This window comes from Triturus cristatus, chromosome 12 (assembly GCF_964204655.1).
Source record: "Triturus cristatus chromosome 12, aTriCri1.1, whole genome shotgun sequence".
Lineage (NCBI taxonomy): Eukaryota > Metazoa > Chordata > Amphibia > Caudata > Salamandridae > Triturus > Triturus cristatus.
This window is the reverse complement of record NC_140595.1, coordinates 145,440,300-145,456,041: the sequence shown is the minus strand read 5'-3', so window position 1 is coordinate 145,456,041 and position 15,742 is coordinate 145,440,300. Positions and strand designations below refer to the sequence as shown.

The 15,742-nt window shown below is 47.1% G+C and overlaps 1 protein-coding gene across 1 annotated transcript in view; it reads right to left on the bottom strand.

The window, feature by feature from the left end:
* Positions 1-15,742, bottom strand: part of LOC146772935 (ETS translocation variant 3-like protein) — a 43,680-nt gene that overhangs the window by 13,002 nt on the left and 14,936 nt on the right. Inside the window, exon 3 of the mRNA XM_085638984.1 lies at positions 2,360-2,543. Coding sequence (XP_085495110.1) covers positions 2,360-2,543 — 184 coding nt within the window. The remainder of the gene's footprint in view (positions 1-2,359; positions 2,544-15,742) is intronic.

Here is a 15,742-nt window from a genome sequence, read left to right as displayed (position 1 = left end):
ACTTATCAAATTTCATATTTAACTATACTAATTCACCACTAATATTTTATGGGTTCAGAGTAGCGTGCTACACACCGAAAAAAGCGCTTCAACACCTCATTAGTGGTAGCAAGCACTATATAAATGCAAGCCTTTTTCCCGCTTCTATCCCTCCGCAATCCCTCTCAATCCAAATAACTGACTAATATCCAGCACTCAAATTACTTTCATATTTCACTATACTAATTCACCACTAAAACTTTATGGGTTCCGGAGTAGCGTGCTACTCGTAAAAAAAAAGCGCTTCAACACCCCATCAGGGGTAACAAGCACTATATAAATGCAAACCTCTTTCCTTCTTCTATCCCTCCGCTATCATTCTGAATCCAAATAACTGACTAACCTATCCACCACTCAAATTACTTTCATATTTCACTATACTAATTCAACACTAATCCTTCTTGGGTTCCGGAGTAGCGTGCTACTAGCCGAAAAAGCACTTCAACGCCTCGTCAGGGGTGGTAAGCGATATATAAATGCAATTACAATGGGGAACAACCTTTACAACGCAACTTTTACAACGCACTACACTTACAACGCAAAATCCATTACAACGCACTACACTTACAACGCATGACACTACAACGCATTTTTAAAAACTACCTTTACAACGCATTCCATTACAACGCCTACCATTACAACGCATAATATTACACTACACTATCCAACACTTACCCTACTGTTGCACCCCCTGGAGTTAGAATAGTAATTTTTACCCCTATACTATCCAACACTTACCCTACTGTTGCACCCCCTGGAGTTAGAATAGTAATTTTTACCCCTATACTATCCAACACTTACCCTACTGTTGCACCCCCTGGAGTTAGAATAGTAATTTTTACCCCTATACTATCCAACACTTACCCTACTGTTGCACCCCCTGGAGTTAGAAAAGTAATTTTTACCCCTATACTATCCAACACTTACCCTACTGTTGCACCCCCTGGAGTTAGAATAGTAATTTTTACCCCTATACTATCCAACACTTACCCTACTGTTGCACCCCCTGGAGTTAGAATAGCAATTTTTACCCCTATACTATCCAACACTTTCCCTACTGTTGCACCCCCTGGAGTTAGAATAGTAATTTTTACCCCTATACTATCCAACACTTACCCTACTGTTGCACCCCCTGGAGTTAGGATAGTAATTTTTACCCCTATACTATCCAACACTTACCCTACTGTTGCACCCCCTGGAGTTAGAATAGTAATTTTTACCCCTATACTATCCAACACTTACCCTACTGTTGCACCCCCTGGAGTTAGAATAGTAATTTTTACCCCTATACTATCCAACACTTACCCTACTGTTGCACCCCCTGGAGTTAGAAAAGTAATTTTTACCCCTATACTATCTAATACTTACCTTAAATGCAATTTAATATTATGCGTTGTAATGGTGTGCGTTGTAAAGGCAGTTTTTAAAAATGCATTGTAGTGTCATGCGTTGTAAGTGTATAGTGCGTTGTAATGGATTTTGCGTTGTAAAAAATGCGTTGTAAGTGCATGCGTTGTAAAAGTGTGCGTTGTAACGACATACATCCCATTACAATACAATACAATACTTATGCAGAAGGATGTCTCTCTATGTACCACCTTGAGACCTTAGATCTAGGGATCCCCAGGTTCCGCCTCAAGCCGAGGCCACCAAGGCTTGGAATGAGGCTCCTCTCTTACCGGGCTAGATTTCTAATGAATATTAGTTAAGGAAACGATTAAAGACCTGGTTATTTAATAACTGAGGGTTACTAATTGAGAGACCTGTTTTTGGCAGCTGTGAGCTCTACAAGTTGTTTTTGCATTGTTTTTTATGATATTGCAGGGGCAGGCACTCTGTGCAAATAGAAACATTTGGTGAATCCTTTATTGAAGAATTTGACATTGGACTGAGATTGTATACCAGGTTGTCAAAGAAGAAATTAAAGACTCAAGCTAGCAGGTAACATATATAACCAAGAATGGCCCAATGTGGAGCTGACTGAGAAGAATGGATGACTATTTAAAATGGGATAAAAGTTGTAGCGATCATGATGCAGTTGCATTGCTGAAACAGAGAAAGTAGTGATATAAGAGCTTAACTAGATATTGACTAGATATTAAAACCATATGCTGCATCTGAAATGGTAAATGATATAGCCTATTTCGTCAAGTGAAAGCAGACTATTTTTTTTTATGAAACTGGATGTAAATATTTATCCTAAATAAATTAAAGGGTCTTCTATTGATCACTTCAAGAAGTAATGGGTTGAACAAATAAAATGAATGTTTATGCTGGCAACATGATGATATGGGTTGGTTGACGCAGATTCTAGACATACCTGACTCTGCATCCCAGCCGTCAAAAAGGAAGGGCGATACACTCCGGCTCCCATCAACAGCGGCTGCGGGGGCGGCCTTGAGTCCCAGACCGGGTAGTTGAAGAAGATGAGCTTGCTGAAGTTGAATTTGTATGTGAATCTCTTTCCCTTCGTCTTGTGAAGTATCCTCTTGTTGTAGTAATACCTGCATGATACCATCATCCCTTTTAACTCTATTGATACCATGCTACATATTACTTTAAATACAGTGAGCATCACACCAATGCCATCTATACAAGGTACTGCACGACTAACAATTACAATGCATAACTTGCAACTTGAAAAAGGGACCGGGGTATTCTCACACTAGAGGCTGCTTCGTGGAGATATATGCTTTAACTCCTTTATGGACAGCTTGTTGAGTGCTGCTAACTATGGTTAGAGTCATGCCAAGGTTTGTTGACTGTAGTGGGGTTCCTAACTTATTGGGTCTGATCTAAGAGGTTGACTGTGGCCTTTGGGTTTCGCAGTGGCTTCACTGCCCATTAATCCACATTTGCCGTCGACAACGTTAGGGATTGGGTTGAGTGGGAAGTGGAGTTTTCTTCTAGCACAAATTGATTAATTTTCTGACATTTTTGAGTCACTATACCGAACAGGGGTTTGAATTGCAGAATAAAGCAATTCCTTTACAGAGAGAGTGAGGAACTGAGGAGTGGCACATTATGTTAATGGACAACCTTTTTCTTGCATGATACTATCCCTAACAAAAACCTTCTCTCTTTTTCCTTTTCTTTTTAACTTTAGGCCTCCTAGCACCAATATACAGTCAGCGGAGGTGCGCTTTATGAATAATTAAGTAAATGTATATATTTTTGGAGGGGTGATTTTATATAAAGTAAATATGTTTAACAGCTTTGGTTGGAAAGTTCAGCAACTATGTTTATCCCCACAATGTATTTCGACAGTTCATCGATGGGCTTCAGGAAGGGGTGCAAAGTCCTGAATTTGGGTGCTTGAACCTAGGAGTATTCCTCACTTATGTAAATCTTGAGTTCCAGAGCCCACATTCTATATCTAAGCCTCATCTTGAGTTCCAGAGCCCACATTCTATATCTAAGCCTCATCTTGAGCTCCAGAGCCCACATTTTAGATCTAAGCCTCATCTTGAGCTCCAGAGCCCACATTCTATATCTAAGCCTCATCTTGAATTCCAGAGCCCACATTCTATATCTAAGCCTCACCTTGAGCTCCAGACCCTACATTCTATATCTAAGCCTCATCTTGAGCGTCAGAGGCCACATTCTATATCTAAGCCTCACCTTGAGCTCCAGAACCCACATTCTATATCTAAGCCTCATGTTGAGCTCCAGAGCCCACATTTGAGATCTGAGGGCCAGATGTATCAAAGGGTTTTGCCCATTCTGTGTCTATGGGGAAATGTGTTGTTACATATGGTCCTAAGCCTCATATTGAGCTCCAGAGCCCACATTCAATATCCAAGCCTCATGTTGAGCTCCTGAGCCCACATTCTATATCTAAGCCTCATCTTGAGTTCCAGAGCCCACATTCTATATCTAAGTCTCACCTTGAGCTCCAGACCCTACATTCTATATCTAAGCCTCATCTTGAGCTCCAGAGACCACATTCTATATCTAAGCCTCACCTTGAGCTCCAGAACCCACATTCTATACCTAAGCCTCACCTTGAGCTCCTGAGCCCACATTCTATATCTAAGCCTCATCTTGAGCTCCAGACCCTACATTCTATATCTAAGCCTCATCTTGAACTCCAGAGACCACATTCTATATCAAAGCCTCACCTTGAGCTCTAGAGCCCACATTCTATATCTAAGTCTCATCTTGAGCTCCAGAGCCCACATTCTATATCTAAGCCTCATCTTGAGCTCCAGAAGCCAACCACCGAGCACTAGGTCAGGTGCCTTGCTGTTTGCAAGTAAATGTTTATATCATTTAAATGAGTTACCCAAGCTTAGAGTCTGGGGCACTAAGGCAATGGTGTGGGTTCTTGAACCTATATTTGGTTCATTAAAACAGACTGAGTGCTGAGTTTTTAATAGTGATCTCTGAGCTTGACTTTTTGAACCCAGATGAGAGTTATGTATTGGAAGCAGTAAACATGGATCCTCTTTCGTTAAGAGCTTCAAATGTATCTGCTATCACAATCAAAGGAAAAAGATCATTGTGGTACTAGATGGTACAAGGAATTGCAGCAACTTTTAGAACATTCTTATGTCAAATTAGAATCGCTGCTTAACAAGTGAGAGACCTTACTTTATATTGAAGTCTAGAGCAGTGGTTCTCAACCTGTGGGCCGGGGACACTTAGGGGGGACATGAAGCCTATTTAGGGGTCCGCGACTGCTTAGACAATTCAGTAGTATTGATAGATTATTAAAGTGTGTATAAATAAAGCAAATGTAAAATTTTAAAATGTTCTGTAAATGTCTAGGAATTTGAAAATGGAGATTAAAAATTGAGTTGGTATTGTTAGATTGATTTCCAAGTCTTGAGTCGGTGCAGCGCAAGTGTATCAAAGAGAACATAGTGTAGACGATGGGTAACCTTAATTTAATTTAGAAAAGCTCCAAACTTCCCATTAAAATTAATTAAAAAAAATATATATATTTGTGAATTAAATAAAAAAAAATATATCATATGTGCATTTGCTTGAATGCTTGCTTCTGTAATTTTGTGTATTATTTAGCAGTTCAAATCATCCATATTACTTGGCTTCCAGCAATGACTCAGTGGGAGGGGGGGGGGGCACTGGATTCCAATAATGATTCAGTGGGGGTTTCTAGATTCGACTAATGATTAATTGGGGGTCCACAAAAGTGAAAAGGTTAGGAACCACTGGTCTAGAGCAAGAAATTGTAGACCCTGGCTGAACGAGTAAATAGAGAAAGAACTGAGGGGGTCATTACGATATCGGTAAATACGCCACCGGCAGCCTGCCGGTGGCGTATTCACCACCATCATGCGGCCATTCTCCGCCCGCCAGATTAGGATGGTGGGCGGTTTGCTGGCGGACGGGAAGTCCGTCTGCCACGGGTCTGACACAGGCAATCGTTACAATTGCATGTCGAACCCACCCTGCATCCACAAAATTGTGGTGGTGCCTAATAAGCACCGTCCGCCAGATTAGGATGCTGCATACCCGCCAGCCTGTATATGGCGGTTCAACCGCCATTCACAGGCTGGCGGGGATGTACTCTGGGGGGCCCCTTTTTGCAGGAGCATTTTAGTTGTGCACTTGTGGGCACAAGTGCCCCCAACATTTCCCTGAACCATGTGGCAGACAGGGTCCGGTTTCAAGAGGGATCACACAGGTACCAAGTGGGTGCCTGGAGCTGAAGGCGATGTGCCATTTTGCCACCACCCCCCTCCCGTTGTGGAAATTTAGCTTGTAACTGAACATTATCTGCGCCATCTTGCCTCTCCCCAGTGCCACGCACAGCGAACGCACGGCCGCAATTTTAGGCACCCCACTCTCTCTCCCCGCTCATTGCCGATCACCAGCGCGCCCCTCAGGCGCTGCGAACATCCCCCGCGCGCTGGCCACCCCCGCTCTCTCATACATGGGCCGTAAAACCTCTCCTTCTGCGCGACCCTGCCATGGAATCGCACCCCGTGCCTGACCAACACCTCCTTTCATCCCATACATGGTCATACATCCTTTCTGATAACCCCCTTCCTCCGCGCCCGATTGTCCGAACCGATCCCAGGCCATCACCTAGCCCTGCGGATGCAGTTTATTGCCCCTACTGTAAGGGAAACACCCCACATCAAAGGGATTACAGCAGATCAAGGCCCCCACCCCCTGAGACCCGACCGGTTGCACACACCCCCGGGAACTGGCGGAAGATCCTGCTGTGTGATAGCCATCTCCTACTGCGGGTGGGGTGAGAACTTCTACTGTAGCTATGCGTGGGATCGGATCTGAGCCAGGGATTCTGAGGATGTTCTTTCATGCATCAAAGTGATCTCAAGAATGTGCCATGTATGATAACCCTGCAATAAAGTCATAAACGTGTGTATAAGAGGCCAGGTCTCAGAGATGCAGTTAGAGCACCTCGTGACGATACCTTGCTGTCTGATCTGATGTGTTCTCCTCCGGAGAGAATAAAACTTTGTTTCCTGCCTTCCAGTCTCCGGCGCCTGCCTCTTTGTTGGTTTAGCATCGAATGGTATAAGAGGCGATTACCGCCGGGCAATACTTGAAAGGTTATCGACTGCGACTGCCGCTACCATTTAACAATTGGCGTTCCAAGCGTGGGGCCCATCAGCGACACGTGGATCCAGTGGGAGAGGTCCCGACGACAGAGTGAACGACTGCAACGATCGGGAGAGCTCCTGCCCGATAGACCCTCGTCTGGCAGCCGATCATCCGAACTTCACTGATTCCGAGCAGACCTCTCTCGAGTGATCTACGGTCCTGACTGGGAACCATCAGGAGTGCCGCGGCAATAACGAAGAGTAGAGGACGATCGGGCGCTGGAGGCGGAAGACGAGAAACTGTCCACGCGGTCCGGGTAAGGTCGTGAAACACGACAAATTGCGAAACGATTGATTGATTGATGAAAAAATACTAGTATTGCTTATTGATTGTTCTCTTTGAGATATTCGCTGTCTACAAACGGGGAGGAGTAGAAATACTCTCTCTCTCTCTCTCCCTTTGCAGATAGTGAAGGGTAGGTAACGCAGACTTTTGTCCCCGTTGTAACCCGTCGTGCCTATCTTTATCTCCCCACTGATTGATTGTCCGAATATTGATTGTTTTGAAGGATAGTGCTCTTTGAGATATTCTCTGTTTGCAAATAACGTAGAATAGAAATATTCTGTCTAGTCTTTGCAAATAGTGAAGGGTAGGTAACGCAGACTTTTGTCCCCATTGTAACCCGTCGTGCCTATCTTTATCTCCCCATTGATTGATTGATTGTCCGAACACTAGTTGTTCGATATTGGTTCTTTGGAGGTATTCTCTGCTTACAAATAACGAGGAATAGAGATATTCTGTCTAGTCTTTGCAAGCAGTGAAAAGATAGGTAGTGCTGACTTTTGTCCCCGTTGTAACCCGTCATGCCTATCTTCTCCCCACTGATTGGTAGTTGGTTCTGCCCGGACCGCTTATTAGAGGTGGACCATCCGGCTCCACTGGAAGGCACCCCTAATAAGGACATGTTCACTAAATATGGACTAGTCGCCGTAGCTTATAGCAAGCTATGGCATAAATATACAAAGGGGGACCCCGAGAGTCAGTGGCCACTGGTGGGATCTTTTTTTTGACCCTACAAAACTAAAAAGACGCTAGGAAATATTCCTTTGTGGGATATATGAAACTAGGGGAAGGAGCCAAGCTCACGGTCAAGACGGCCACGAGGTAGCTCGGCTCCATCGCTCTCGCTGCCTAAACATGTCTGCCCTACCACCCACCCCGCCCAGTAAACACGACAAAAATCCCACACAACCGGAAGCCTGCTGATACCCACCATCGACGTCACCGAACTGGACTAGGATCACACACAATTGGACTATGCCGTTCTCCGATTACACAGTAACTAGATTGCAAATATGTACAACACTCCAACAAAGTAGTATGATTAAAACATTTTAATAACTTATAGGTATAACAACATTCCGACAGGGTGAACAAGTTAAAACACGTTTTAAACAACTATTTACATGACAATCTGCTGCAACCTCCATCCCAAAGCATTTACGTCCGCGTGACACCGTCCTCGCCTCTCCTTCCTCGAAGTTGCAACATTGGCCTGTTTTGGGCGGTCCTTTTAGTCGGCTTTGGGCTATAAAAGCCATGCAAAAAATCCATCGACATCAGTGGCGGACAACTGTGCGAATAGGCCGGAAGCTACATGCGGCGCCAAGACCCTGGCAACGCCGAGGTGGGGTCTGCCACGTTGTGCGGATCTTCCCATTCTCTTCTTCTTCCTTCAACAACGAAGGGTGCCCTGGCGGGGGGAAGCGACGCGGACGGGCCTCCCCCGCCTCCCCAGGTGGAGGCTCGCCAGCAGATGAGGGCACCCCAGCCGTTTCTTTCACCGGCCAGCTGAGTTGCACCCCGCCGTTTCTTTCACCGGCCAGCTGAGTTGCACCCAGCCATTTCACTCGCCGCCCAGATGAGTGGGCGCCCCTGCACTCACCGACCGGCTGCAACGGGACAGCCATTCAAGTCTTGCCTGCCGGGTAGCCACTCAGGCGCAGATCCACTAAGATTGCCATTAGCGTTTCACCCGAGAAATGGGCCCCCGCGGCCGAGGGATCGAGGGACCCACCCCGGTGGCTGTAACGAAGAGCTGCTGCTGCTGCTGCCTTTGGACTCCGGTGGTCGGTTCTTCGGATCCAGGCCTAGCCCACCGTGAGACGGCCCTGGACTCGGAGGCTTGTCTGCTCGGGCGTGGGCCCCACCCCTTGAAAAACACCCTCTCAGCTTTGCAGGTTCTGCGGGAGTCATTGACATTCGACTCCCGTGGGCCTCCGGTGGGGACAATCGCCGCTATTTTTCTTGATTATTCCACGTTAACTTGTCCTTGCCCCGGGCGGCAGCCATCTTGCCTCCGTTTGGTGTCGTAAAAGAAAGACTGATTCAGGGCGACGGCGGAAGAACCCGCCTGCTGTCCCGCCCCAAGGACGAACCACGGCATCGCTACAAGACCGCGGTGACGCCATGCTGACGCAAGCTGACGCTGATGAAAAACTCTCGAACTACCGAAGGGGATTCTGGTCCGGCAGCTAGTTAGTGGAAAGACTTATAATTGTACACTGAACCCACCCGACCTCGCCCCAAAATGGCGCCGAGACGCCTCTCACACCGTGGCCGGCCTGAACGGTTGTAGGCCCGTATTTGTATACTGACATTGTTTTAAATAAAGGGCTTCTTAAAGGAATTACGGAATCAGTGTCATGACAAATCATCTAGGTTGGTAAAGGTTTTCTTTTGAATAAATGATTGTTACTCCCAAGCAATAGAAAACAGATAATGCAGACCCCATTTACCTGAATCTTTTTGATTAACGGAATTTGTACCTGTCACACCTGTCTTTTTCCAAGAGTTGTCAGAAAATGATCGACTATAGCTTGAGGTATATGCCGAATGCAAGGTATGGTATCTTGCACCATAATATACGACCGATTGAGAAATACATGTACGACCAGGGAACCCGAATTTAGGAGATGAATGAAATAGAGCATCTTTGTTTCGGAAGAAAAGAATAATAGGTCTGTGGTATTACCCACTCCTGCGGCTAGCCTGGTACGTGGTAAGTAGAACTTTTTCGTGTCTACGCGCGCTAATGTACTTTGAATACTGCACATCCCCTCCCCTCTTTTCCCTCTCTATAGGTCACGACGAAGTTCCGACTAAAGAATGGAGTGGACATGGACCGCACCATGTTCAATATAGGGAAAAACATAGACAAACGTTGTGGGATAATGCGCAAAGTGCAGACCACCATTGGGAACATGAAAAACTGTATGATATGATTGTGCGTGTGTGCTACGAGTATGCGGCATGAATGTGTATGCATTTCATGCTTGGGTCGCTTGAAGAGAGCGTCATCGTATGATTGAAGTGCTTGTCTAACAATCAAAGGGAGGGGAGTAAAAGGTCCGACACCCCCCCTCAAGATAGACTACAAAATACTGAAAATACGCAGCATGCATAGGAAAGAGGACAAGAAAGGAAAGGTCCCCATACTCAACGTAGCCCTGTATCTCCGTCTTAAGTTTCTGCGCTTGATGTATGTACTGACACGCCCTATCCGGTATTTTTGTGTACGTGATCACCAAATTTATGTCTTTCCCCCGCTTGTGTTTTCTTACATAGAACTGACCCATGCTACTCCAATATTGTGTGTGCACCAAGTAGCCTATTATCGTACACATGTTACTCTCTCTCTCTCGTTTTGTGTCGTACGTATGCCAAATAGCCTACTTGATGCGCACGTCTCTCTCTCTCTCTCTCTCTCTCTCTCTCTCTCTCTCTCACTCACTCCCTCTCTCTCTCTCTCTCTCTCTCTCTCTCTCTCTCTTACTCTCTCTCCCTCCCTCGCTGAAGGCTTTCCTGCCCTCTTTGTTTTTTTTTTAACAAATTAACGACACATACCTCCTCAGTATGTGTATAATTGGCCTCGAACGCGGCGGTGTTCGAACAAATTGACAGAAACAAAAACGACCGTACTTTACCACGTTACTACCTCTCCTTTCTGCAAATGTTGAACTTAATTGGCTGAGAAAGAAAGGACAGGTAAGACGACTGATGTCTCCCAATTTGGCCCTCATCACGGGGACTATATGTCAGTGGTTTTCGTTTTTAGAGCTTTAACAACACCATCTCCACCGCCCAGAATGGCCCCCGCCCAATTACCCCGAACTAGAATGTCTAAGCACCCCGTTCTCCCAAAATAACCCCAGCCCTGTACTAGCCGTCTCAGAGTATTTCGAACAAAACAGCTGATGACCTTATTCTCTAAAGGTACATCGCCTAAGCTGATAAGGGTTACCTATTGTCTCCAGCAAGAAAAATGTTTAGCTTATGTCCCTCCCCGAAATAGATACCTGTGAACCCATGACAGTAGCACCTCACATTTTTTTTCTTTTCATAAACTTAGCAGTCCTCGGAGGAAAATGTGTATTAACAGAACTTGTGTTAAGATGAACGAGTCTCTACCGGAGAAGCCGGTTCGAATTTTTGATAAACCAGAAAGTCAACAGATGTCAGGCTTCCTGCAACGATTATAGGGCACAGGAATCGACACCTAGCAGGCCAGACGATGAACAGGAACACTCACATTGAAACGATGCACCACTCTGAATCCAGCTACTCTACTGCCTCTCCCTGACACTGACCCCAATGCGTCCCCTATACATGACTGCGTGACCCTCACCGACGAACAGACCAAGAGTAGGGTTGACCTCCGAGATACTGCCTTCCCGGACCCTGACGGAGAACTGTGGGTGGATGGCTCATGCATCAAGCTCCCCGATGGCACCACCTCAGCTGCCTATGCAGTCACCACAGCCCGAACAGTTGTTGAGACAGCCCGCATCACACAGCGATCCGCACAGGCGGCGGAACTAATTGCTCTCACACGAGCATGCATCCTGGCAGCAGGGACAACCGCAAACATTTACACAGACAGTCAGTACGCCTTCGGGGTAGTTCACCACTTTGGGCTCTTATGGAAAGAGAGGGGATTCTTGACTTCCCATGGCACACCCATCCTGCATGGAGATCTAGTCTCTGCCCTGACCGAAGCAGTCCTCCTCCCCACACGGCTGGCTGTGATCAAATGCCAGGCACACAAGAAGGTGACAGACATTATAGGACAGGGAAATGCACTAGCTGACATTACTGCCCGAACCACAGCCGAGAATAGGTCCACGACCCGTATGTACGTGACCAGGTCACAAACTGAGAAATGGAAGGATGCTAGGGAAACGATTAGAGATATCCAACTAGCCAGCACACCACACGAATTAACTGAATGGGCACGGGTGGGATTGAAGGACGATGACGGTTGCTGGCGAACTAAAGACTCGAACAAATGGTTGCTACCTGACTCATACTTGATCCCCATGCTGACCATGGCACACTCCCCCGCACACATAGGGTCTGCCCCCATGATCGAACTCATCTCCAAAGTCTGGCACAACGACAAAATCCCAGACTCAGCCAAACGTCTGGTCCAACAATGCCTGGTATGCCTCCAACACAACCCTGGGAAAGGAACTGCTGTACCCCGGGGAGGGTTTGGGGTTCCCAATCACCCCTTTGAAGTCCTACAAATGGACTACGTCCAGTTAGAAAGGTGCCAAGGTTTGAAGTATGTACTTGTCGTTGTGTGTGCCTTCAGCAAGTGGGTGGAAGCCTACCCAACCCACGACAACACCGCTATGACTACCGCAAAAGTACTACTGAAAGAATTCTTCCCCCGATACGGCCTTTGTCGAATTATGTGGAGCGACAACGGCCCCCACTTTGTAGCCGAGGTTATCCAACTCATCTTAAAGGGGCTGGGTGTAAAACAGAAGTTCCATGCGGTCTTCCATCCCCAATCTGCAGGCTTGGTTGAGCGACATAATGCCACATTGAAGCTTAAGATAGCAAAAATAGTTGCCACCACAGGACTGAAATGGCCAGACGCTCTCCCGCTAGCATTACTATCAATGCGTTCCACCCCCACCAAACACCACTTAACCCCCTACGAGGTCGTCTTCGGGCGGCCCATGAACCTTTGGACTGCACCGAAGCCAACATCCATCCACGACGTCCCGGACGTCCTCATGTCTGACTATTTGTATAACCTAACTTAAACGTTGTCTGTTATCCACCAGCAGGTGCTGCAAGCCATTCCCGATGTTTCCAGGGGCCCCGGACACGACATCCAACCCGGTGACTTTGTCTTAGTGCGTAACTTCCAGCGCACTAAGAGTCTGGAGCCCCGGTGGACGGGCCCCCTGCAAGTCCTGATCACCACCCGAACAGCTCTTCGAGTGGAGGGGAAGCGCAATTGGCTGCATGCACACCACTGCAAGAAGGTATCATCGACCCTGACGACCACGGACAACATCACCGCCCAAGAAGAACTTCTGGACAAAGACCGACCATCCCTGAGCCGCTGCCCAGATACAGAGACACTTGAATTAATGAAACATCCCGATCCCACTGTGCCATCCAAGTAAGGGTATAACCTACGACGAAAGGAGGGAACTTCGGCTAAGCAGACCACAAACTAAGTGGAAATCTCAGAGCGGTTGCCTAGTCACCTCAAAGGCCACCAGGAGAGAAACTAAACAAAGTCTGTGGTTCTGCCCGCTACCGAGTCCCTTGAAGGTGATGGAAGCATCCGACATGAAGATGATGGAAGCAACCGGACGTCCGAAGATCCACTACAAAATCCCAAAGACTGACAGAATGCACAGCTCAAAGACTATTGCACTATTTATTACCCTTCTCTTTTGCCTTCTCCTCATGGTCACCTTCTGGATCATGGAGGAGAGCACACCCGCTCATAAGACATTGCTGACCACCGTTCAACCTATCACCATGAAAGAACACCATCTGATCTCACTTTCACCCCAACTCCGAGAAAGGCGTAAGGAGTTCTGGAATAACTCTTTTGTGCAGTTGCTCCACCAACACAATCTTGCCGCCAATGCCACTAATTGCTGGATCTGTGGATTGCTACCACATGCCACTGGACACTCTATCCCTTTCATCCCTTCACCTTTTTCTGTCTATGGTTCCTGCCTCGCCTGGCTAATCCTCCTGCAGGAAAGCTACAAGGACAATGCCACTTCCGGCAAAACTGTGTCACACTTCTACCATGGGTTCTGGCTGAACAAAACTGGAAAAACTTCTGCCCCCTTCTGTCCTCTGAGATCAAACACTTCCTTTCACATGGACATCCCTGCAAAAGAACGAGTTGAAATGCAAGTGTTCAACAACCCAGCCAGACCCACCTTCTCTTACCTCCGGAAACGAACGGCCGCCACCCTAACAGTGGCCCTATCCGTCATCAACATCACTGGATTTGTGTGCCTCGAAGGCCTGGGGGCGCAGCTGGTGGGCCACAGCTCCTGCCTCATCACCCGAACATTGGACTCAGTTGATCCACCCTCCTTTGTTGCCTCCCCGAATATGTACTTCGTCTGTGGTACTAAGGCCTACACCTGGCTTCCGAAAGGTTGGGGAGGCACCTGCTACATCGCTTTTGTCCTTCCTCCGACATATGTGGCTCCAGCAAACCATCACCGACCGGATAACTCACCCTCAGTCTACAAAGCAATTGAACACCTCCACAGACTTTCCGCAGAGGTTCATCAGGAGCAAGAAGGATGGTCACTTGGGAGTTGGTTTTGGGACACTATTAAAAGTTGGGGATGGAGGCTGTTTTCATTTATCCTAATACCGATTGTGATACTATGCGGATGTTGCTTGGGGATTCAGTGTCTGCCACCTTTATGTTCGCTTTTTATGAACTGCATCTGCCCTAAGACTTTGAACTTTGAAGCGGAACGAATGAAAGCTCTGTATGAGGTGGAAGTTCGTAGTATTATGGGGATAGATCCTAACTAGACAAGCTGGCGAGATATGTTAAAAGGGAGGACTGTGGAAATTTAGCTTGTAACTGAACATTATCTGCGCCATCTTGCCTCTCCCCAGCGCCACGCACAGCGAACGCACAGCCGGCATTTTAGGCACCCCACTCTCTCTCCCCGCTCATTGCCGATCACCAGCGCGCCCCTCAGGCGCTGCGAACATCCCCCGCGCGCTGGCCACCCCCACTCTCTCATACATGGGCCGTAAAACCTCTCCTTCTGCGCGACCCTGCCATGGAATCGCACCCCGTGCCTGACCAACACCTCCTTTCATCCCATACATGGTCATACATCCTTTCTGATAACCCCCTTCCTCCGCGCCCGATTGTCCGAACCGATCCCAGGCCATCACCTAGCCCTGCGGATGCAGTTTATTGCCCCTACTGTAAGGGAAACACCCCACATCAAAGGGATTACAGCAGATCAAGGCCCCCACCCCCTGAGACCCGACCGGTTGCACACACCCCCGGGAACTGGCGGAATATCCTGCTGTGTGATAGCCATCTCCTACTGCGGGTGGGGTGAGAACTTCTACTGTAGCTATGCGTGGGATCGGATCTGAGCCAGGGATTCTGAGGATGTTCTTTCATGCATCAAAGTGATCTCAAGACTGTGCCATGTATGATAACCCTGCAATAAAGTCATAAACGTGTGTATAAGAGGCCAGGTCTCAGAGATGCAGTTAGAGCACCTCGTGACGATACCTTGCTGTCTGATCTGATGTGTTCTCCTCCGGAGAGAGAATAAAACTTTGTTTCCTGCCTTCCAGTCTCCGGCGCCTGCCTCTTTGTTGGTTTAGCATCGAATGGTATAAGAGGCGATTACCGCTGGGCAATACTTGAAAGGTTATCGACTGCGACTGCCGCTACCATTTAACACCGTGACCCACGGTGTAACTTGTGGTTACACTCTCTAATAAACTCGGTTCCTCTCTAACTAGGAGGATCTTTTTGAAATCTAGTATTTTTTATAATTTTTTACACTAGTAGCCTCTGGTTAGGGTGGGCCTTAGCGTGCCCATACCACCGAGGTTCATCACACTTTGGTCCTGATGAAAGCCTGATTAACAATCACACATAGGCAGAAACATGTTGACCACCCTTCTAGGGATAAAACTGAACAATTAATTTATTTCTTTATCCCACACTATATTTGTATTCATGTCTGATTGGCAAAACTAATAAAAGATTTTTTTGACACAGTCTAGACATTTTTAAATTCACTCTTCACCTTTCACAATTCACCTGTTACCAGCTCCGCAG